Source organism: Sarcophilus harrisii, chromosome 2 (assembly GCF_902635505.1).
Source record: "Sarcophilus harrisii chromosome 2, mSarHar1.11, whole genome shotgun sequence".
Lineage (NCBI taxonomy): Eukaryota > Metazoa > Chordata > Mammalia > Dasyuromorphia > Dasyuridae > Sarcophilus > Sarcophilus harrisii.
This window is the reverse complement of record NC_045427.1, coordinates 574,309,925-574,336,229: the sequence shown is the minus strand read 5'-3', so window position 1 is coordinate 574,336,229 and position 26,305 is coordinate 574,309,925. Positions and strand designations below refer to the sequence as shown.

At 33.4% G+C, this 26,305-nt stretch overlaps 1 protein-coding gene across 3 annotated transcripts in view; it reads left to right on the top strand.

Annotated features, from left to right (window-relative positions):
* PDZD8 (PDZ domain containing 8) overlaps window positions 1-26,305 on the top strand; it is a 104,525-nt gene that overhangs the window by 24,728 nt on the left and 53,492 nt on the right. For all 3 annotated transcript variants that reach the window (XR_004232488.1, XM_031955933.1, XM_031955932.1), the window contains exons 2-3: window positions 1,741-1,866; window positions 22,495-22,597. Coding sequence is in view for 2 of the 3 variants with exons in the window: in XM_031955933.1 (XP_031811793.1) it covers window positions 1,741-1,866; window positions 22,495-22,597 (229 nt within the window). In the remaining variant the exon portion in view is untranslated. The remainder of the gene's footprint in view (window positions 1-1,740; window positions 1,867-22,494; window positions 22,598-26,305) is intronic.

Below are 26,305 nucleotides of genomic sequence, written 5' to 3'. Positions count from 1 at the left end.
AGAGAAACTAAAGCTTCTAGTGGCATCAGCTTCTACTCAAACTTGCTTTTCTTCTGAGGGCTAAAGATTTTTTTTTTTTTTAATCAGGAATTCAGAACTACTGTAAAACTTTCTTTTATGTTTGGGTCATGAACCACAAGTAAAAAGGCATTTGAACTGCAACAACTCAAATTTCCACACAATCCCCTCTTGACCTATAGCCTAGAGGCATACAATCCTGCTAGTCAGTTGGATAAACAATGTTTTTTTATATATGATACTCAAGTTTCCCTTCCTGTTATACTCTACTACTTAATTATTGAAATTGATTTCAAAGAAGTTTCACATTTTATATCTCAGTTCATGTCAGCCTACAAAACAATTAATGTGTAATTAACTCTTATTTTTAACATTAGCCAACTTTAAAGATATAATAATCATAGAATGTCTTATAATAACAAATGTATATATTTCTGAAGCTCATCTCCATATCAACCCTTAATTTTAGAGATATACTTAGCAGGTGCATCTTAGGAACATTATCATGTTGTCTCATTCATGTAGTGGGCTGCATAATTCTAAGAACACTTAAAATTTAGTATGCTCTTCCCCCTCAGGCCTTCATTTCTTAAGAATCATTAGATTAGTGTTGGATTTTGGACTATGGCCCTACTGTAGCTCAGAACTAACAAACTTGAGTGATTTATCAGCTTCAGCCTTTCCCTCAGTAGAAGGAATTACCAGTATGTATGCATCATTACACTAGGATTTTCTCCACTTTTAGCATTTGTTCCATCACAATACTATTCTGTTAATTTCATATACCATAATTTGTGTTCAGCCATTCCCCAATTGATGTGTCATCTTAGCTTCTAGTTTTATTTTTTTACTACTACAGAAAGAAAGTTTTTCTTCTTTATTTGGTCTCTGGGTTATAGGCCTAATGGTAATTTACTGGGTCTAAAAGGCTATGCACAGTTTGGGCTAAATTTTGGGGTGTGGTTCCGAATTTCTTTGTATAGTAGTTGTCTTAATTCACAGCTCCACCCAACAGTACATTCATGTGTCCATTTTTCCACAATCTTTTTCATTTTGCCAATATGTTGAATGTGAGATACAATCTCAGAGTTGCTTTAATTTACATTTTTCTAATTATTTATGATTTGACACATTTTGTCATACCTATTGACATCTTGATTTTGGCTATTGATAGCTTAGGTTTCTTCTTTAGAAAATTGTTCATATTCTTAGATCATTATTAATTGAGAAATTACTTAGAAATTTGAATCAGTTTTTCATATGTCAGAGACTAGATCCTTATCTGAAAAATAATTTTTCTTGATATCTCTAATTTCTTTATAATGTCACAATCTATGTCAACTTATATATTCATTTAGAGCTTATTTTGGTATATATAGTGAAGTGTTTATTTATACCTAGTTTCTACCAGATTTCTTTCAAGCATTCTCAGGAGTTTTTGTGGAATTTTATGGAATTAGTAGAAAGGATTTTTTTTATTTTTGATGTTAGTATTGATTTGGTTGGATTAGGAAAGGCAAATATTTTCCAGCAAAAGATACATTTTATCGTTCTGAATTTAATCTTGGCCCAGTTGAATTAAAAAAATTATATGAGCATGCCCTAAAGAGATGGATTGCCTGGTCTTTTATTGCAGGTGGTTAAGATTAGCATATTTTGTTTTATTTCCAAGGTTTTTGAAAACAAGAAACTTAATGACTTTTTCCTTTTAATTTTTGTCAGATTCAAGCCGTTTTTCTCATTTCAACTTTCACAAACTTCAAAGGAGGAAGATGAACAATATTTGTATATACAACAATATGGACTTACAGAAGGCCGCCTTAAAATTACTCTAGTAGAATGTAGCAGGTATGTTCCTTCTCTCATTGTTATATTTCAGCTAAGATAAACAAAGTAAATAATGTTTAAGTAACATCTTTACTTAACATTCTTCTGTGATAACTTTTTGTTTCATCAGTCACATTGCCAAAATCTTAAATTTTCATTTCATATTAAGGTAACTCTTTTATTTTGGAAAAATATACATAACTTCCCAGAAAATAGGTTCTGAAAAGAAAATAGTTCTAGAGGAGTATTTCAGATTTTTTTTTTTTTTTTGGTTAAAGTAATTGGGGTTAAGCGACTTGCCCATGGTCATATAGCTAGAAAGTATTAAATGTCTGAGGCCGGATTTGAGCTCAGGTTCTCCTGACTTCAGGGCTAGCACTCTATCTGTTACATTATCTACTGCCCCAGTCTTCAGAATTTTTAAAATTATGAAACCCAATTGATATAGTCTGAGACTACTTCCTGCTAAACAAATGTGAATGTTAATTCTTGTTATTTGATTTGATGAGTAAAGTATTCTAATGGGCCAGAACTCTGTAATTGAAACAAGAATTCTGCAGAAAGATGCTAATTCAGTGGAATTGATAAGACAATGGTTATCTAGTTTAGCATGGTAATTAATAGTTCTCTAGTTCAGTACATATATTTAGTATTTAATATAGTTCTACAAGATTCACACCTATGATGTAATTAAAATAGAGCATATAAATCTGGGACAACTCAGTCAGAGACATTCATTCCATCTCCCATCACTGTGGGGGACTGGAACAGACTCGGGGAAGGTAGCGGACTGGCAGCTGGAGCACAAGCTCCCGGACTCAGGGAGACTTCAAGATAGAGACCAATTGTGGTGGTCCTCCTGTCTCCCCCACAGAAGCCAAGAGACATTCTGGAGGACTTCCAGAAAGCTGTCTAGGGCCTCAGGCAAGGAAACTAGACTGTGAAGGAGATAATAAAGAATTTGAACTTTATCCCTGGCTATTCTCATGGTGGTTACTCTGCTGAAAGGAAGGCTAGTCCAGAGACCTCCAGAAAACTAACCAGAACATTAGAAGGGTATCTAATTTTTTTTATTAAATAATTCAAAGTACCCTGGAATAGAGATAGGGAACAATAGCTAAGATTAGAGATTAGGAAACATTATCCTTGACACATCTGAAAACACAACTGCTTTATTTAAGATACTAACCCAGGAGGAAAATTGATATATATTGTATGTTATGTTTAAATATATTAAAAATATTCTGGGGAAAAAAAGATAGCATTTGCCTCTAAGAGCTTGTTCGATTCTAGACAGCTCTAATTGTTAAGAAATGTTTTCTTTATATCAGGCAGCAATTTTTATAACTTCTATTCACTGATTTTAGGCAAAGAAGGGGGGGGCACAGAGAAGAGGGTGAGGGAGGGAGAAAGAATAGGATCTGAAAAGAAAATAGTTTTACAGGAGTAATCATTAGAATTTTTAAAGTTATAAAACCCTATTGGTAGAGTTTGAGACTACCTCCTGCTAAATGAATGTGATTGTTAATTACTGTTATTTGATTTGATGAGTGGGGTATTTGAATTTGTTTTTTTGTTTTGTTTGTTTTGTTTTTTTTGAAATTCAAAATACCCTAAAATAGAGATAATGGAACTAATAGCTAAGTATAGGAAAAACATGAGAGAGAGACAGATAGAAGGACGGGCAGACAGAGATGGGCAAAGGGATGGACAGAAGGATGGAAGGAGCCACAAGGACACAGGCAGATGAAGGGAGGGAGAGAGAGACACACACACACACACACACACACACACAAGCAGATGGAGGGAGGGAGAGACACACACAGAGACAGACGGAGGGAGGGAGATACATACACAGATGGACAGGAAGATTGAAGAAAATAATTTCTTTAAATATATAATTGGTCAAATGCAAAAAAAAAATCAAATTGAAGAAAATAACACTTTAAAAAGTAGAGTTCATCGAATGGAAAAAGATATACAAAAAGTAACTGAAAAAAATCATACATTAAAAAGTAAAACCAGGCAAATGGAAGTTAATAATTCTATGAGACATCAAGAATCGGTCAAAAAAATTAAAAAGAATGAAAAAAAAAAAGAGCTTGGAAAGCGTTCTTCTAGAGATCATCAAGAAAAACTATCCTGGTATATTAGAAAGAGAGGGCAAAATAGTCTTTGAAAGAATCCATGTCACCTTTAGAAAGAGACCCCACAAGGAAAATCCAAAGAAACATTGATGCAAAACTCTAGAACTGTAATATCAAGTTAAAAATACTGTCTCAGGGAGCCACAGTCAGGATTACCCAGGATCTAGCAGCTTCTACAGTAAAGTATCGGATGCCTTGGAATATCATATTCTGTAAGGCAAAGAGTTTGGGGTTACAACTAAAAATCAATACCCAATGAGATTGAGCAATATCTTTCAGGGGAAGAGATGGTTCTTCAATAAAGTAAGGGACTTTTAATAATTTCTATCAAAAAGACCAGAACTAAACAGAAAATTTGGTTATCAAACACACAACTCAAGAGAGGTATAGAACCTTTACAATTCTAGATGGGAAAATGATACTTTTAACTCTTTAGATTTAGGGCAGTTAAAAGGGACATACATAGACCAAACATGTGGGTGTAAATTGACTCTGAAGTAATGATATTAAAGAAAAAAACATTAAGGTTGGAAAAAAGATTATACTAAAAGAAGCAGAAAGGGGAGATACAATGAAATAAATTAGATCATGTAAAGAGGCTCAAAAGATCCATTTTGTACAATAGAGAGAATGAAGAGAGGGATGTGAGCATTGTCTGAAGCTTAATCTCATCAGTTTTGGCTCAAAGAGAGAATAACATTCACTTAATGTAGAAACTTATCTTACCTTATAAGGAAGTAAGAGTAGAAAGGAAGTAAGAAAGAAAAGGCAAGGGCTAGATAAAAGAGAGGGCAGAGAAAGGGATAAGAGAAGAGAGGAAGGGCAATAGAAGGGAAGGGAGGGCAAGTTGAAACAAAGTCAGAAACTTTCTAGGAAGTCCTTCCTAGGAAGGAGGGACAGGTTGGAAAGAGAAAATATAAGTATATACAGAGAGAAAATAGGATAGAGGGAAAATAGAGCTAGTATCATAACTGTGAATGTGAATGGGATGAACTCTCCCATAAAACGGAAGCAGATATCTGAGTAGATTAAAAAATTGAATCCTATAATATGTTACTTACAAGAAACACATTTGAAACAGATACATACAGACAGAGTAAGGGTTTTAAAAGGCTGGAGCTGGATTTATTATGCTTTATCCAGAGCAGCAAGTCTGATCTCAGATAAAGCAAAACCAAGAACAGATCTAATTAAAAGAAATAAAGAAACTACATCTTGTTAAAGGGTACCGTACATGATGAAATTATATCGATACTAAATGTATATATACCAAGTAGTACAGCATCCAAATTCTTAGAGAAATTAAGCCAATTATAGGAAGAAAAAAATAATAAAACTGTGCTAGTGGGTAACCTCAACCTCTCTATCTTAGAATTAGATAAATCTAATGACAAAATAAACAAGAAATAAATTAGGGAGGTTAATAAAATCTTAGAAAACCTAGATATGATAGACCTCTGAAGAAAATTGAATAGAGAAAGGAATATACTTTTTCCTCATCAATACATAGCACCTACACAAAAATTGTCCATGTACTAAGGGATAAAAATCTCACCATCAAATGCAGAAAGGCAGAAATAGTAAATGCTTCCTTTTCAGATTATAATGCAATAAAAATTACATTCAATAAATGGCCAGGGAAAGATAAGGTAAAAGCCAATTGGAAATTAAATAATGTAATTCTAAAGAATGAGTGAATCAAACAACAAATTAGAGAAACAATCAAGGGGGCAGCTAGGTGTCATAGTGGATAGACCACAAACAGTAATTTCATCTAAGAGAATGACAATAATGAGACAACATAGAAGAACCTGTGGGATCAGCCAAAGCAGTTTTTAGGGGAAATTTTTTATCTCTAAATAGTGAATAAATAGGGAAAGAGATCAGTAAATTCGGCATGTAACTAAAAAGCTAGACAAAGAACAAATTAAAAACCCCTCAAGTAAATACCAGATTAGAAATTCTGAAACTCAAAGGAGAGATATTAATAAAACTGTAAGAAAACTATTAAACTAATAAGACTAAGAGTTGGTTTTATGAAAAAGCAACAAAATAGATAACTATAGTTCATTTGATTAGAAAAAGGAAAGGAAAAAAATTACCAACATCAAAAATGAAAAGAATGAATTTGCCACTAATGAATAAGAAATTAAAGCAGTATTTAGGAGCTGTTTTGCCCAATTGTATGCCAACAAATCTGACAATCTAATTGAAATTGTAAATGATATGTTATTTTTACATGAACTAGAAAAAATAAATATTTTTTTAAAAAAGAAAACATTTTTGTCACTCCAAGTGTGTATACTCATGTTTACTTTGGCCCTTGTGCTTTTCGTAGGGAGAATGGGTTTACCAAATATAAAGTACAGTGGTAGTGAGTAACATGTGGGATCAAAGCTTACCTTGTGGCTAATTTTCTTCTTTGTGTAGTCCTCATGAAATTCATTGCAGGGCAAGTTGTTGGTGTTGGTGCTGAACAGGTCCACTTTGCCCATGACATGGTACTTTCTCCTAAAAAAATTTTTTTGAGTTTTTGCAACAATGAGGAGTTACATATGAGGAGGCAAAGTAGAGGTCTGGACAAAACATGTCTAGGGTGTTCCATCATACTTGGAACATAGCAAAATTCTGTAGGCCCCTAAAACAAGGTAGGATAACCACGATTTCTCCAGGAATTCCTACATTACCTGGGAAATATGAATTGAATGTCTATACACATCCCTTGGCTAAGTGGACTTAGTTAAGAGAAAGATCAAGTAAATCCCAAAAGAAATTAGGTACTTGGGGTTGATTTCTCTGAATCTTTAGTTTTACAGGTAAACTCTGAAAAGTGAGTTTTGTCTAATCTAGCTTTCTACCTGGCCTCCCCAATACTTACTAAATTTCTCCCCTCCACTCTTCTTTTAGAATTCCCTTAATGTATTCTGCAATTTGAATATAAGCTTTTTGAGATCTAGTAACATCTTGTTTGCTTTTATGTGTATTCCCATCATTTAGCATAATATTGAGCTTGTAAGCAAGCACTTACTAAGTACTTGAGTTAACCCAGCAAGCAAAGCTAGATCACCTTAAAAGAAAAAATATATACACATACATGAGCCCTTATAGTACACCAAGTACATTACTTGAAATAGTTGGATTGACATTCAGACAAAGGTTACTTTAAAGGAACTGGTTTGAATTTGAAGAAAACTCTCTGGAAAAACAGTGTGACCCAATTGTTGTTGTTGTCGTCTGTCCTTTGTTCTCTAAATGGACAGTGACATCAGGGAAATGATACCATGACTTTCAAATGAATTGGATTTAAGTAAGGGAGGGTTGGGCAAGGTCACCTGCCTCACTTTCCCTTCCAGAGCCATCTGGGTCCAGTGACAAGATACAGATCAGGAAGACTGGAGATGGCTCTGGATCCTAGGCTAGGGAGATCCTAGCCTTTTTAAGCTAAGATCTTTAACAAGTCTCAGTTTGACCTGAGGCTAAATCTAAATGAAGAGGGAATTGCCCATCCTTTTTTACTGAAACTCATAAAGCTAGTATACAAGAGTCCCAGGTAGTGAATCTCTACTGCAATATTTTAAGTGTTAATGATAGCAAGATTATTTTACATGAAGCTCCTCTCCTCTGTATAAGATGGGAGCTCCTTTCTTACCTGTACTCACATTCACTAGAGTTCTAAGAGGGGTCACTGCTTTTTACATCCTGGTATGCCAAACTCCTCTAGTGTGCATCTCATTGACATCAAAGCTTCAGTTAGTATTTAGCAAAGGAATTTACCAAAATGGTTATAGTAAAAAGAATTCATATTAAATATCTGCTTCATACTCCTTTTGTTCATTTCTTCCTAGTGAGAGTATACTCAAGTTCAAAAGTTTGAGGCACTTGTATAGGGAACCCTTGTGGCAAAGGGGCTCCTAGCCTTTTTTCCTGGGATTTTCATAAAGTTTCTTTTAGGTATAGTTCTCTGCTAAGCCCCTTGAGAATTCACAGCCAGCACTTCTGTAGGTCCTAAAGAGTTTCTCTGAAAGTGTCACCATCTTTGAAGGACCGTCTTATCACATTTATCAGCAAGTGATACTTTTGTTATTAGACACTGTCACTATAGCAGCCACAGCCACTGCTTGTGCTTTCCATTGGGACTTTTGACTCTCCTGAACTCCTGACTCCATTGTCACCTGAACATTCATCTCAGAATATTCTTTATCTCAGAATATTCTTTCACCTAAGATCAGGAAAGAATAGTACAAAAGAAGAAGAGGTACCATTTACTCACAGCTTGTATGGCTGAATGAGAGGGCAATTGCACTTCTCTTCTAACTCCCTCAGAATATCAACAAAGAGGAGTGACTTAATCTTTTGGATCAATCACAAAATTTTTTTCCTTGTTTGGCATAACCTATCTGTCTTTCATCCAATAGCCCTGAATACTAAGGTCTTTTCAAATAGATTAAAGGATTGTCCATATATTGTGATAAGTTATAGGAAAACTCCTTAATACTAAATTTGCTGTGTTGATTGACTCCTCCTCTATAGGATTTTAAATTTCAATGCTAGTCAATAGACTAAAATAATCTACTCCAATTCAAAGATGCATTTAAACACTTTATTAGAAGAAAAGACTATAGGAAGGTTGACATAGGTAGAGCTAATTGATTTCTTAGAGCTGCAGACAAGTCTTAAAACATTTTAGAAAGATTTAGAAAGTTGGATGTTCTCCCGTATATTTATTTAAAAAATAATATGCAAGTAGAAAATTGAATTTGGAGGAAGAAGTTGATAGCTAAGATGTTTCAGATCACTTGTGGCTTTCAAAGTGGCCAGAGAGATTTGACTTGGTATCTTTTTTCCTCTCAACAAGATTCTAAGACTATAGAGCCATAGACTTTTTTAGAGTTAGAAGGGACCCCAGAAATTCTTTAGTCCATTGTCTTGATTTTATAGATGATCAGATGAGCCTTAATAGTGTAAAGTGGATTGTTTGCCCAGGGTCACATCACTGCTAAGTATCAGAACTAGAATTTGAGTCCTGCTTCTTTGACTTCAGACCCAGCACCCTTTTCTTCAGAAAGTAATTAATACAAAATCATTTGGGTTACTTTGAAATAGCCCCAAGAATTTAAAAAAAAAAAAAAAAAAAAGAATTGAAAGCTTGAAAGACTAGAAAGCTAACTGGAGGTATAAAAATGAAAAATTTTATATTTAAGGATTTTGTTTACATGTTTTTAGATTGAATTTAGGGATATCTAGTCACACAAGCAGTCACACAAGCACTTTCTACTTTTGATTGCTAAGTTTAACCTTTAGCTGTTTTCTTATTATTAGTGATAAAAACTCTTAGAAAAATCTATTAAGGATTCAGAGATGACATTGTATTTAAAAAGTTCACCTCAGCAAAACTATCAATTACATTTTGAAAAAGAGCCATGGAAAAACATAGATACTTTTAATTTTGAATTATCTTTTTATAATGAATGGACTGTTGATTTCTAGGTTATTAATTTTTAAATATACATTTTCATAATTCATTTTCTCCTCTTTGAACAAAGACCTGTTTAAAAATTTGCCAGAATGGTACATAGATCAATTTACTTTTGTTATCATGGGATTTTCTATGAATGTCTCATTTTGTGATTTGTAGAAAGTCTCTTGAATAAAATGTGGAGCAGATAATTTGTATTTTGATGCTTTTGTTTAACTTCCAAAGCCTTTGTTATATGTCCTGCAAAAATAAATTGAATGTTTTTATCAGCAGCATTTTACAATGTACTTCTGTGCATGGCACTCACACACACACTTACTGAGTTGTTTTTGCTAATTGAGAACAGATTTTGGCATTGGAAGAAATATAAAATAATCCACTGTCACAAGTTTAATAGTGCAAATGACTGTTATAAATAGACATTTTGTCATGCTTATGGTGGCCAAAACTAGTTTTAAATTTTATTTTTATAATTTCAAATAGGAGCAGTAATATAAATCTTTTCAACTGAATGTTAATGTTTTTAATATAATATATGATATATAATATATATGATATAATTAATATAAATATAATCAATATAAATAAATAAAAATCAATATAAATAAATAATAATATATACTATATATAATAGTAATTATACTAATAATTAGTATAATGTTGTTTTATGGAGGTCAAATCCACTTTGAATTGCTGGGGAAAATTGAAATTTTAAGGTTTAAACTATTTATTTTTTTCTATTTAAACTACTATATAACATGTGTTAATTTGATAAATTATATGTAGAAAATCAGCCTAACCAGTTCAGAAAGTTTTATCATCTTAGTGGTAACATGCCATAACTATAGTCAGTCTTCACAACCATAGCTGTCAAATTAAAGACCCAACCAGATTAAAATGTAATTGAGAAATATTTAGGAAAATATGTAAAAATATAGTATAACATAGGTAATGTTAATTTGTCATTTTCCAAGTCATTGTGTAGCTGCAGGGATATCTTTATTTTAATTAAACCTCATCAGTAAACAGATGATAAAATTTAAAAACCTTTAAGTATTGAAAAGTTCTATCACCATTGAATGCTTAAAATTTTAACATTTTAAAAATTGATAGTAAAATAATACTTTTGGGAAATGTAGATTTTCTTCATAGAAATTGGTTCTTTGAAATGTTGACTTGATATATTAAATTAATTTATGTTCAGTAGATAACTGGTTAAAGGATAGGAATATATAATTTTTAAAAGAAAAATTGAATGTATTGACAACCAATGAAAGAATGTTCCAAATCACTAATAATTGGAAAAATGCAAATCACAATACCATGAAGTTGGTTCACTTCCCACCTTGCAAATTGTCAAAAATTACCAAGAAAGGACAATAGTCAATATTGGGAGGATTGTGGGTTGACAGGATATTTATCATTGTTTGTTTTTCTCAGTGGTATTTTATTTTTCCAAATATATGTAAAGATAGCTTTCAACATTCATTTTTGTAAAACTTTGTATTCCAAATTTTTCTCCCTCTCTCCCTTCTCTCTCTTCCCCAAGGTAGCAAGCAATCCAATATAGATTAACCATTTGTAATCCTTTTAAACATATGCCATATTAGTCGTGTTGTACAAGAAAATCAGAGCAAAAAGGAAAAACTATTAGAAAGAAAGCAAACAAAAAGGTGAAATACTATGCTTTGATCCACATTTAGTCTCCATACTTCTCTCTCTGGATGCGGATGTCATTTTCCTTCCCACATTTATTGAAATTGTTTTGAATCACTGCATTGCTAAGAAAAGCCAAATCCATCACAGTTTTGATGTTCATATAATTTTGCTGTTACTGTATTCAGTGTTTTCTTGGTTTTGCTCACTTTACTTGGCATCAGTTCATGTAAGTCTTTCCAGGGTTTTCTGAAATCATCCTGCTCATCATTTCTTATAGAACAATAATATTCCATTACATTCATTTACCATAGCTTATTCCAACTTATTTTCCAACTGATAGGCATCCACTCACTTTCCAGTTTCTTGCCACTGCAAAAAGTCTGCTACGAACATTTTTGTACATGTGGGTCTTTTTCCTTCTTTTATGATTCTTTAGGATACAGACCCAGTCATGCGACTGCTAAATTCAAGGATATATAGAGTTTTGTAGCCCTTTGGTCATAGTTCCAAATTGTTCTCTTAGTTCAAGACTCCACCACCAATGCAGACACTAATACATCATTGATGGAGCTCTGAATTGGTATAATCATTTTGAAAAGCAATTTGGAATTATCCAAATAAGTAATTAAAACATCCAGGCCTTTTGACTCAGTTTCTCTCTGCATTCCTATCTTAAGAAAGCCATTGATAAGAAAGTACCCATATATATTTGAAATATTTATAGCAGTACTTTTTTTTTTTTTTTATGAAAACAAGACAGATGTCCTGAGAATAGCTAAACAAATTATGATATGTAATGGATTTCTGTGGGTTACTGGAAGGTGTAAGGAATAGAGTGTTGATCTAGGAATCAGCATGATTTATCTTTCTCAGTTTAAATCTCGCCTCAAACACTTAATAATTGTGTGACTCTGGCAAGTCCCTTCATAACCCTATTGGTCTTAGTTGTCTTATCTGTAGAATGAGCTGGAAAAAAAGGAAATGGCAAAACACCCCAGTATCTTTGCAAAGAAAGTCCCAAATGGGGGTCATGTAGAGTCAGATGTGACTGAACAACAACAATGGAATGCTACTGTTTTGTAAGAAATTATGAATATGGATAGAGAAGCATGGAGAGATCTACATGAATTGATGCACAGTGAAGTTAAAAAAGAGCCAAGAAAACAGCCAGTGACTGCCACAGTATAGATGAAGAGAAAACTACACCAAAAACCTAAAAATGACTGTAGTAAGATGTTAACAATCTAGCATGACTCAAAAAAGAAAGATGAAAGGACACCCCTAATCCATCTGTTCATGGAATTGGCAGTTTCATAAGAATTGTTCATTGCATGTTTCATACTTTTTCAACTTACTGAATGGTTGTGCCAGTTTTTGGTTTTTTTTTTCCTCTTTTCCCATTATATGGAATAGCTCCCTGGGAGAGGGAGGAGGAATACTAGGAAAAACTGAGTATGTAAAATACTAAAGACATTAAAAAAAAAAAAACCCTGCTAGTTTAAATCAGTTGAAACATCTCTTATATTTGAGATTTGTCTCATACCTGTAGTTCTGTTTTGATTGGCTAAAAAGTTTGTTTTTCTTGTCCATGAATAAGTTACATTAAATTACTTTATATTGGTGTTGAGAAGGTAGAATTGATATTTTAAGCCTCTAATATATATAATATATATAGTTATAGAATCATAAAACAAATGCTAAAACAGATATTTTGAGGTGTTTTTTTTTTTGGGGGGGGGAGCTGGAGGATTAAGTGTCACACAGGTAGTAAATGCCTGAGATCACATTTGAACTCAGGTCTTTCTGACTCCACGGCTGATGTTCTATTCACTATGCTACCTACTTGTCCCATAAAGAATAGATGATGTCTATTCTGGTCCAGGACATGTTAAACTTTTTCCACTTGCAGCCACTTTTTGCCCAAGAAATTTTTATGCAACTTCTGGTATACAGGTCTATAAAAAAGGCATAAAAATCAAACATTTGATAATAAATCATAATTTTGTGATTATCACATTGTTATGCCACCCAATATCAGGTCATGACACAGTTTTAGAAGCTTTGATCTAGTCCAATTCTTTTTCTCCACGCATGTGGAAACCAAGACATAGCCATCCTAAGTAACTTCTGCAGCATCATACACATGGTAAAAATAACAGTTGGGATTTGAACATAGGTTCTCTGAAAACAAAGCTTCCATAATGTGTCATGGTTTATTTGTGGAGCACCTTACATTTCAAAGGACAAATAAGGTGTGTTAAATCAGTTTTTCTGTACTTCTGATTTTTTAAAAATACTTTTGATGTTAAAAATATCACTGAACAAAATAAATGATTAACATTACAGAGTATTGATAGAATGTTGATCATTTCTTCTGAACAAAGCAACATTTTAAAAAAATACATAATAATGACATTTATATTTAGGTTGATTATTCATTTGGAGCTTTTTGTGTATATTATGGAAATTTAATGGTGCTTTTTGGTTAGTTTGAAGAAGTTAATAATCTTGGGTTTATTGAACACTGGTCTGTTTATATTTCAGTTTTGCAGATCTAATCTTAATTTTTCTTTTCTAATTTTCAGCCAAGTTTTGATGATTGTTTTATAATAATGTTTAATTTCTGGTAGTACTCCCACTAGGGGATAGCGAGGTGGCACAATGGATAGCACGCTAGCCTGACGTCAGACTTGAGGTCAAATCTGCCTCAGACATTTACTTGCTGTGTGACTCTGGGACACTTAATCCTGCCTGCCTCAATTTCCTCATCATAAAATGAGCTGGAGAAGGAGATGGCAAACCATTCCAGTATCTCTTCCAAGAAAATCTCAATGGGATCATGAAGAATTGGACATAAGTGAAATAACTGAACAACTATTCCCACACTGCAATTGATCCGATCTGTGTTGTCATTCCATTTAACAGTGTAGATTATAACTAATCCCTCGCTGTTTATATCCTTTGACTTCTTGTTAGTGTCCTCCCATACATGTATTTTGAAAAGACCCAAGTAACTGGTAACTTATTTGTTAAATGATTTAACTTTTTTCATATCTTGGGATGCATATAGTATAAATATGTAGCCGATAATGAGGATTTGACTTTTTCTCCAGTATGAGAATTAGTTAGAAGTTGATTTTAGTCATGGACAGTTTTGATTTGAAGGGTCTTAGGGTCTTATTAGATTAGAAAAAGTTTTCTTCATTCCTGAGTAAGCTATAACAGGAGTCCTCAAACTTTTTAAATAAGGGGCCAGTTCACTGTCTCTCAGACTGTTGGAGGGCCAGACCATAGTAAAAACAAAAACTTTGTTTTGTGGGCCTTTAAATAAAGAAACTTCATTGCCCTGGGTGAAGGGGATAAATGTCTTCAGCTGCTGCATCTGGCCCACGGGCTGTAGTTTGAGGACCCCTGCTATAGAGTATAGCTAGACCATCAGTTTATTAGATCAACAAGAAACAAAAGTTAGAAAAGAGAATGTACCAGTGCAGGTTGTTCAAAAATTCAAGACCAGTGGTTTCAAACTTAAGTTAAGGTCCCAGTGGACCACATATTGATTTAGAAAACCGCAAATTAACATATTTTATTGCATTTTTATTAGTTTTGTTAAATATTTCCCAATTACATTTTAATCTGGTTTAGTCCCTGGACATTTGATCCCTGGTATAGATTACCTAGAAAAGTTTTAAAATAATTTATAATCTTCTAAATTCTCTCTTTTTTTTTTTTTTTTTTTTTATTATTATAACTTTTTATTGACAGAGCCCATGCCTGGGTAATTTTTTTACAACATTATCCCTTGCACTCACTTCTGTTCCGACTTTTCCCCTCCCTCCCTTCACCCCCTCCTCCAGATGGCAAGCAGTCCTATACAAGTTAAATATGTCACAGTGTATCCTAGATACAATATATGTGTATAGAACTGAACAGTTCTCTTGTTGCCCAAGAAGAATTGGATTCAGAAGGTAAAAATAACCTGGGAAGAAAGACAAAAATGCAAGCAGTCTACATTCATTTCCCAGTGTTTTTTCTTTGGGTGTAGTTGCTTCTGTCCATCCTTGATCAAGTGATTCCATCAGAATACATCCTCATACAGTATCGTTGTTGAGGTATATAATGATCTCCTGGTTGAGGTATATAATGATCTCCTGGTTCTGCTCATTTCACTTAGCATTTGTTCATGTAAGTCTCGCCAATCCTCTCTGTATTCATCCTGCTGGTCATTTCTTACAGAACAATAATATTCCATAACATTCATATACCACAATTTACTCAACCATTCTCCAATTGATGGGTATCCAGTCATTTTTCAGCTTCTAACCACTACAAACAGGGCTGCCACAAACATTCGTGCACATACAGATGCCGTTCCCTTCTTTAGTATCTCTTTGGGGTATAAGCCCAGTAGAAACACTGCTGGATCAAAGGATATGCCCAGTTTGATAACTTTTTGAGCATAGTTCCAAATTGCTCTCCACAATGGCTGGATGTATTCACAATTCCCCCAACAATGTATCAGTGTCCCTGTTTTCCCACATCCCCTCCAACATTCCACATTATCTTTCCCTGTCATTGTAGCCAGTCTGACAGGTATGTAGTGGTATCTCAGAGTTGTCTTAATTTGCGTTTCTCTAATTAATAATGACTTGGAGCATATTTTCATATGGCTAGAAATACTTTCAATTTCTTCATCTGAGAATTGTCTGTTCATATCCTTTGACCATTTATCAATTGGAGAATGGCTTGTTTTCTTATAGAGTCAATTCTCTATATATTTTGGAAATGAGTCCTTTATCAGAACCTTTGACTGTAAAAATGTTTTCCCAGTTTATTGTTTTCCTTCTAATCTTGTCTGCATTAGTCTAAATCTTCTCTTTAAAGATAATATAAATGCATACATTTTGATATGCCTTAGTTGTCATCTCAAAATCCTGTCCAGGACTGTGGATCTGGTTTATTTGTACTTGCAGATTAATTATACCAGCTATATTTTTTCCAGCCTCTTTAAAAATTTTTCAAGGGTACAGTCAAATGTTTCTCAAATAACCATGCTGATTTTTGATTGACAGCTGCTTTCTGAAGTTCCCAGTTTAAAATTTTATCAGTCTTAATTTGTTAATTTCCTCTTATGTGATGTTTCAATATAATATTGTTTGTAGGTCAATCAACAACATCTTCTGTAAACACCTGCTGCATGCTAGACCTAATAAAAGGACTTAGGGTACAGAATTTTTAAATGCCATGCCTAGAAATGTAACTGTTCTCAGTGTGATGTTGGCTTGCATTATGTATGGACCTTAATATACTTCTAAAAATTAGCTGTAAAAAATTTTTTTTTAAGTAAGAATTCTAATTGAGGATATTATCTCCCTTGTAATATTTCAATATCACACTATAAAATTAAACTTGAATGTTTTGAATAAAATTTATGTACTATAGATTCAGTGCCTGTTACATAATAGGCATCTAATAAGTGTTTATTGCATTTTACTATATTGATGCAAAGCTTTACACCAGGAGTCCTCAAACTATGGCTGCGGGCCAAATGCTGCAGCTGAAGACGTTTATCCCCCTCACCCAGGGCTATGAAGTTTCTTTATTTAAAGGCCCACAAAACAAAGTTTTTGTTTTTACTATAGTCTGGCCCTCCTACAGTCTGAGGGACAGTGAACTGGCCCCCTATTTAAAAAGTTTGAGGACTCTTGCTTTACATGGTAGGATACCCCCTCCTCAATTGACAATTCATTCCTTAAATAGTCATTGAGCATCTGCTTCACTGATGCAAGACATATTAGTTACTTATAAAGAACTTAAAATCAGACAAGATAAAATATATGTGAAGCAAAAGCTTAATTGAAATATAAAAGGGTTAGTGCCAAAAGAGTTATTCAAATAGCATTTCCATAAGGTGCTTATAGGAGAGAGAGATCATTGAACTGTATGATCAAGGAAAAGATTAGATTTGAACTAGGTCTTGAAGGTTAAGTAGAATGTGAATATAGAAAGAGAATGTTATTGCATAAAGTGGAAAATGGGATAAGTAAAGATTTAGAAACAACAGGAATACATAGGGTTCCTTTGAAACAATTTATCAGTCTAGCTGAAGGTAGTAAGTTTGCTTTGGAAAGGTTATTTGGGATCATTTGAATGCAAAGTTATTCAGTAGACTTTGGGAAATCAAGGAAAAGTTTGAATAGTGAAGTCATATGATCAGATAGGGAGAAAAATCATCTGGCAGTAGATGTTTAGGATAAATTAGGTGTAGAATAGAACCTGGAAGAAAAGAGTTAAATTTGAAGATTCTAGGAATTAGTTGCTAGGAACCTGTGATAGGGTGGTAGCAAGGAAATGGAAGGGGAAAACACAAGGAGATATTTACATTAGTGAGGAAGAATTGATATGTTTTGTTAGTGATATATATAGGCTCATGATACTTGTACTATAATGTTCTTTTTTTAGTTTTCTGGTGGTCTCTGGGGCAGTTTTTTCAGTAGATTAGTCACCACAAGTATAGCCAGGTGTGTTAAAGTCCAAAAGTCTTTATTATTGCCTTTGCCTGGTACTCAGCTATTTTTCTCCTGGCCTTCAGAGGGGATTTGGTTTCAGTGGAGAAAATGCAGGAGGCCAGGCCAGCCACCAGGAACCTGACCGAAGATGGAATTGAATTTCTCCTAGTTCCCCCCTGGCTTATATGCTCTGTTCTAAGTATAAACCAATCATTATATCACTAGGAAACCATTATTTGTTGTAAGATTAATTCAATCATACTGAACTTAGAGAACTATTAATCACCATGATAAACTAGATAACCATTGTCTCATCAATTCCACTGACTTAGCACCTTGTAAGAATCCTTGTTTCAAGTTCAGGGTTCTGACTCATAACAGTGTACAAGATGCATTTCAAGAAACTGTATAATTATCAGAAATGAACTGAGTCAGCCTCTGCTTCAAAATACATATATAAAGTGATACAATAAATAGTAAGAATAGTTTAAAAAAAATCCATCAGAATCTTAACTCAACAAGGTAATCAAACCTGTCCTATTCATAAAAATAAAGCTATATCAATACACACACACAAACATATAAATTACATGTGTATACATACATATGTGTGTATTTCCTCCATTCTTTGTATTGCCTTATCTCCATGATATGCTCAATGTATATTATTAAGCTGCCTTATTATGTCCTTGCACTGAGTTTTCTCATAAACTCATATGTCTCTACCCAAGTTTTAACCTGTATTTCATAGGCTTGTTGCCAGAGTTCCACTATCCAAGAGCCCTTCTAATCAATGTATCATTGTACTCTTTACATACTTCATGCCAGATGCTAGGTTGCTGTTTGATATATTGATTTTTTTGTTAACTCGGTCATTTATTCATGTTTTGAATGCAAAGCACAGAACAAAATATTTTGGAGGTATGCAAAAAAGAAAAAAAAAAAAAAGCAAAAGTCCATGTCGTTCTGAAAAAGAAAGGTATTGAGAGGGAAGAGATTTTACTTGGCACATTTGAAAAAAGTATAGGCAAACTTATGTAGTGATCAGATGGGAAATAACTAAGTTCTTTAAGAAACGATCAGCAGGCTGATTTCAGAAAGGCCTGGAAAGACTTTCATAACAGACGCTAAATGAAGTGAGTAGAACCAGGAGAATGTTATATACAAGAATAGCAAGATTATACGATGATCAATTCTGATGAGCTTGGCTCTTTTCTACAATACAGTGATTTAGGCGAATTCTAGTAGACTTGATAGAGCCATCTGAATCCAGAGAGAGAAAAAGAGAGAACTATGGAGACTGAATGTGGATCAAAGCATAGCATTTCCATATTATTGTGTTTGTGTTGAGGTTTGCTTGTTGTTGTTTTTTCTAATTTTTTTCCCCATTTAATCTGATTTTTCTTGAATAGCATGATGAATATGGAGAGTTGTTTAGAAGAATTGCACATTTAGCCTATATTGAATTGCTTGTTGTCTAGTGGATGGGGGAGGGACAAGAAAGGAGAAAAATTCGGAACACAAGATTTTGCAAAGGTTAATGTGAGGACTACTTTTGCATATATTTGGAAAAAAATTTTTTAAAAATTGTAGGGCAGCCAGGAGCAGGAGGAGGAGTATGACAATGAGTGTAGCTGACCTTAGGATCATAGGTTGAGAACAGTAAAGGAATTCAGGAGTCATTTTGCTTTCATCTTTTTTTTGCTTTGATTTTCACCTAATCATTTTGCTAATGAAGAAACTGAGGCCCAGTAACTTGTCCAAGGTTCTATAGATAATAATAAAATATCATGGAGTTTGAAGCCAGGTCCTCCTGTCTCCAAACCCAATATCATCCTATTTCCCAACAGCTGTTAAAGTGGGAATGGCCTGACTCAGGAGGTGATGGGTTTTTTTTTCCCCCTGAGATTAGGGAATTACTTACTAGGGATATTGTAGAGAAGGTTTCCTGAATCTGTATGGTACTGATTGACTTAGATAACATCAGAGGTCCCTTTGCAGTATGACCTTCTACCTCACCATTTGAATGAAATTGCTCTTACCAATGATCTCTTAATTATAAACATCAAAAGTCTTTTTTTTAAAATCCTTCACTTCTTTACAGTCTCTCTTTCTGGATATTTTTTCTTCCTTGGCTTTTCATGATAGTGTTCCATTGTGATTCTCCCTCATACCTGACAGACAATTCCTCAATTATGACCCATTCCATGTTTGAATGTACCCCCAGGCTGTGTGTAGCGCCCTTACCCATTCACACTCCAGGTGATCTCATCGTCTTTCAGAGGTACAGATTTCATCTTTATGTAAATGACTTTTAAGCTTTCAAATGTAGCCTAGACCTTTCCTCCCACATATTCGACCAGCTATTAGTCACATCAAATTAGATATTCCATAGGCTTCTCAAAGTTGTGTCTAAAATAGAACTTACCATTTTATTCCCCGAAAAACTCCTCCTCGTAAGTTCCCCATAGTTTAATAAGTACCACTATTGGTTTAATCGCCCAACTAAGAACCTCAGAATCTTCCTTAACTTTTCTTTTGCTCTTTACTTCCTTGACTCCAGCTCACTGCCAAATCTTTTTTGTTCTGCTTGTATCTGTCCCTTTCTTTTCACTTACATAGCCTTCTAATTGCTCTTCCAGTCCTTCCCCTTTTTTGATACATCTTCCACATAGCAGCAAAACTGATATTCCTAAAAATGGGTTTGCCCATATTTCCCTATTCAAAAAGTCAGTTGCTCTTTATTATCCTTAGCACAGAGGTTCTTAATTTGGAGTTCCTGAATAAGGGATTTGTGAATAATTATGTAAGGATAGGAGAAAAAATGTATCTGTATTTTTTACTAACTTCTTATTGAAATTTGGCATGTTGTTAAAGTGAGAAGGGGGTTCATCAATTTTACTACATTGCCTAAGAAGACAGAGAGTCAAGATCCCTTTAGCATTTAAAGTCTTTAATGATCTTATTCCAATCTATTTTTAGTTCACGCGATTTCCCATTTTACCTTTACTCTTTATTCCACTCAAATTGGCTAACTTGCCCATGTATGTCCCTGTCTCTTCTTGAATCTGCATAGACTGATTCTACCTCTGGAATGTTCTCATCATATAATATATATATATAGGAATATATATAGATCATATATATATAGGAATCTCTAGCCTCCATTTTAAGTTTATGTTCAACTTCCATTTCCTAAAATTAGGCCTCTCAATCCCACCTCCCCTGCCCAATTGTTACCATATTCTTCCCTCCTGAAATTGCTTTTAATTTAGTTTGTTTATTTTTATGTTTACTTATCCCTGTATAAAATGGGAGCTCTTTGAAGACATAGACTTATTGTAGTTCTTGTTTAGTGTCAGCAATGCTTGATACACATAGTAAGTACTTAATAAAGTATTTATCATATGGAATTGACTTTTGGCTGGGAATCAGTGAAGGTTTCACCAAGGAGCTGACATTTAAATTGAGGCTTAAAGGATTGTCAGAAATTAGATAGGATCTCCCCACAAGGCTTTGTTCTATTTAATTTTCCTAAAGTAAAATAAATTTTACAGAAATTTTTATAGGAGTGTTTCTTTTTATTTTAGAAGTTAATTTGAATTCTTCATTAGCTAAAATAATTTCATGATTTCTCTAGCTGGCTAATGTATAAAAATTGCATTGTGTAGTTCATTTGATAGTTAATTATTAACTATTTTTTACTAGAGAGAGGCAGCAGAACCTCACTGAGTAAATAAAAAGAAAAGGAGGTTGGACAGTCCTTGGTATTTTGTATTTAGATGGAAAATGGTGACTATTGTGGACATATTAAAAAACCAGCCACTATGTTGATCATATTATATTGTTAAAACCTGAAGCACTTAATTTCACAGACTTCTTGTGATTTTTAAGTATTATATCTCATTTCATTCAATTACATTTATCTATTTTAGCATTTAGATATATCACAAAAATAGTTGCTTTTTTAAAAATTTCTAATGCTCTCTTATTTCTTTAATATGTTTTATTTCCTCAAGTTTGTATAGTAGCAAAATAATCACAAAGACTAAGTATAAGACTAAATATAGAAATCCATATTACTCTAATTAATTTCATTTTCCATAATTTTATTTCCTTTAATTCCAGAAAACATTGTAATTATTACATTGTGTTACCTTTTCAGTGCAGACATTCTAGTTTATATGAAGTAAACACAGTACCCCAGAATGACATAAAAATTTAAGTATTTATTTAGTTCTCCACAGTATACATGCTGCTGTGATTTCTGTGTGAAAATAGAGCAAAAAGGAACACTGATAAAAGATTCTACTAGACAATACTAATCCCAGATACTGTTTTCATGAAAAATTTTAATCCTATGCCCCCCCCCAAAAAAAAATCCAATTTTGATTGCTTTAAATTTTTTTAGTGAGAAAAAAATAATCTCTCAGTACTCCAGGAAAGGTAGACCTATTTAATTTTTGCCTTTGTAAATATGTTCAGTGTCTGTCACAGTAGCTTCTTTAAACATAGTAATCACCTAATAAGTGCATGTTTATTGAATCAGTGACTAATTGATTGACTCAGCTTAATTGGAGTCACTGCCTTAGCTATAAAAGTAGATAATACATTTTGATCCATTTAAGTTTCCTTGTAAGTCCATGATTTGAAGCAAGAACTTTGCCTAGTTTTGGTTGTATGTCTTCCACTAGAGGGTGCAGCAAGAACTTGATTTGAATTTTATTTTCTGTGTATCTACATTGGAAAAAATTGTTGTCACTGTGTTGAGTAGTTTATGGCTAGGTGAAAGATAATGTAAAAATGAGCATGTTTGTTTTGATAATTCAGTGACCTTTTTTTTTTCATTTTTTTATTTCAGGTTATTGATTTTGGGATCCTATGAAAGAGAAACAAATGTTCATTGCACGATGGAGTTGAGCAGTGGTGTTTGGGAAGAAAAACAAAGGAGTTCTGTTAAGACGGTAAAATACCTTTAGACCTACTTTTAATGTCAAATGTTGCTATGGATTACTAAAATAAATTGATTAGAACTCAGCCTTCAAGTTAATTCCTTTTTTCCTTTATGCTTTGATTCTGTTGGTAATTTTAAATGTATTTAGTCAATGTATATGGAAGTACATGCTTAAAAGCAGAGAAGATGACTTACGATTTGGAATCAGGAAGACCAGGCCTCAGATCTGTCCAGTGATATTTACTAGAGGTGTGGCCTCGGCAAATCACTTAACTTCTTTCAGTCTTAGTTGTAAAATGGCAATAATAACACCTACTTCACAAGATTGTTATGAGGATCAACTAAGATAACATATTTCTGTTGTTCAGGGTTGTTGTGAGGATCAAATGATATATATATGTATAATCAATCATTTTATATAAATATTAGTTATTGTATAACAGAGTAATTCTATTCAAAATGAACTATATGAATACATATTATTTGGTTGCTTATATGACAAACATCTTATATGAAATTTCTCAAAGTGTAAAGTTTAGTGATGGTATTTTTAATATTTAAATGGAGAAATTGGACAAGAAGAACTTTTCACCAGTGTCCCTGAAAATTGAATGCTGGCTCATAAAATACAGTGCCAGACTTGTTCCTTAACTGCTTGTGTCACATAGCACCACACTTTATTATCTTAAAATATAGGATTTCAAACTTTGTAAAAATAAAAGAAATCTTAAGCCTTTTGTTTTATGCATATATTTTGTTAGCCATTTATCAAAATAATCAATAATTAATTATCTTGTTCTAGTGGCCTAATTGCTATTATTTTGAATTAATACACCTTTGTGTTATGTGTAATGTCTGTGTTTCTCTTGATATTTCATAGTAGCACATTAAAACCAAAGCGTAACACTATTTATTAGACTGTTGTTTACAGAATTATGTGGTTTCATTTTTTTATGTGGCTAATTTTAATTTGTTTTCCTCAGTTACATGCCAACAAAATTTTTTAACATTCACTTAAAAAATAACTTTCAGGTTCTCTCTTCTTCCTTCATCGCCTTGTGATTTCTTTTCTAAAAGTTCTCTGGGGTTTTAGGAAATACTTAAAATATAAAGCTAGACATTCATATTAAAACTTAATTTAGTTCTCATATCATGTGATGATTTTGATATGTAAATTGATTATGGATTCTGTATAGAAACTTCAAAACCTCTTAAATAGTTATTTTGTTTCTGTATAGGTAAAAAGAATGCCTAGCATCTTAAATGACTGAAGGCTTAGGAAAAGACTCTTAAAAAAACATTCCTTTTGTTTCTCTCTTAAAACTCCACTGTGGTTCATATTTTTAACAGTTGGTGGCAGTATCATCAAGCTTATGATTATATTTTAAAAGTAGAAAATATCATTTGCAAATAGAGGAAAGTAGTCTTTTTTTTAACATCATTGTTAATATCATAGTATCATGTCATTTGGAGATATTTTAAATTAGTAATTTAAAAAAATTTCTTTATTGTAACCATAGTGACAGATCTTATAATATACTGTGTTGATTGGAAAGTGGTCTTTTTGCATATTGTTGAGTTCAGATTTTTAATCTGCTCTCCATTTTATGGGTGAATTCATCCAATTCAGATTCTAAGCCATAGTATTTGTTATTTTCCTCACTATCTTTCTCACCGACTATTCCTATCCATCCTGGTTCCTCTACTTTTCTTCTACCTCCTGCCTTGCCCTCCAATTACTTAACTCTCTGTCCTTAAAATTCTTTCATTATTCTCTCCCCTAACGTTTCTCCCTTGCCCTCTTATTTCTATCTGAATTTTAGAAGACTTTTATACCCATCTAAATATATATGTTGTTCTGTCTCTAACTTATTCCCAATGAGAGTAATGCTCTAGAACTCCAACTCTTCTCCCCCATTTAATTCCTCAGTGTCAGTTCTTCCTCTTCTACCTCAACAAGTATGAAATACTTGTTCTTTTTACTTTTTCCTACATAGCTTTGCTTTTTAGAATCACATCATATTTACCTCCACCCCAGTCTTTCAAGCTACCCATTCACTAATAACAATCTTAGACATACAGTTTACATTTCCACATATAAAAAATAAACAATTTGTCTTTATTGAGTTCCTTGTAATAATTAGTCTTTGATATAACTTATGTTCTCTTGAATTTTTTATGCAAAATTTTCTATTAAGTTCACGTCTTTTTGCAACAGAATCCTGAAAGCCTGGGAATTCAATGAAAATCCTTTTTTTTTTTTTTTTTTTTTTTTTTTTGAAGGGAAAGGGACCTGTATGTGCAAGAATGTTTGTGGCAGCCCTCTTTGTAGTGGCTAGAAACTGGAAATTAAGTGGATGCCCATCAGTTGGAGAATGGCTGAATAAATTGTGGTATATGAATATTATGGAATATTATTGTTCTGTAAGAAATGACCAGCAGGATGATTTCAGAAAAGCCTGGAGAGACTTGCATGAACTGATGCTGAGTGAAATGAGCAGGACCAGAAGATCATTATATACTTCAACAACAATACTATATGATGATCAGTTCTGATGGACATAGGCATCATCTAGTTTTTGTCCACTTGCATTTTTGATTTCCTTCCCAGGCTAATTGTACACTATTTCAAAGTCCGATTCTTTTTGTACAGCAAAATAACTCTTTGGACATGTATACATATATTGTATTTAACTTATACTTTAACATATTTAACATGTATTGGTCAATCTGTCATCTGGGGGAAGGGATGGAGGAAGGAGGGGAAAAGTTTAATATTTTGTTTGTCCCTCCTAGTTTAATAGAATCTTTTATTGAATAACAAAGTTTCGGATTCATTCAAGTGATGAATGGGAAAGGCACTTCATTTAATGCTTTAAACTTTTACATTATATGTAAATATATTATATCTATACTTCTACCTACCTGTTAAAAACAAAATATTAAAATGTAAAGACATAACAATAACTAATATCTCCATAATGCATAACTTTTTAAAATTATAGCTTTTTATTTACAAGATATATGCATGGGTAATTTTTCAGCATTGACGATTGGAAAACCTTTTGTTCCAATTGTTCCCACTCCCTTTGTACTCACCAGGTTTGCTGGTTCTTTCTTACTCAGGGTTATTCTGTGCAGCACAGCTGGGCCTGGCATTTCTAATCAGCTGAGGCTCCCTCAGTCTTCCCAATTCAGACCCTCAACTCCAATTGTTGTCTAAGAAGTGAATGTTTCTGTGCTTCCTACAGATGCTCCAGCCAAACCCAGTTACCACCAAAGGTCCCCACTTAGTATTTCTGTGGAGTAAATCTGGAGGTGTTTGCACTGCATACTTGTTGGACCTAGAGTCTTTTTTAGGATCTTTTTGGATTCCTGGAGAATTCCTGTTCTATCCCAAATCTTCTTGATTTTTTCATCAGTCTTTGTTTGCCATGAGGCTGCAAATTTGTTCTGTTTGTGGGGGGACTATTTATTGACCTATTCCATCATCTTCCCAGAATCCTCCAGTTTTTTTCTTGATTTTGAACTTCATGTTAAAATTTTGGGCTCTGTTCAACTTGGCAGTAGAGAAGCACTGTTCTAAGCTTTAGCTTTTTTATACTTCTGATTTCAGAGATAGTTCTAGGGACCTTCAAGTTTTTAGTGTTTCCAAGATAGTGTGGTTAGTGTTCTCCTGGTCTTCATTGGTCTTTCCCCAGAAGGGTTTTTCTGCAGC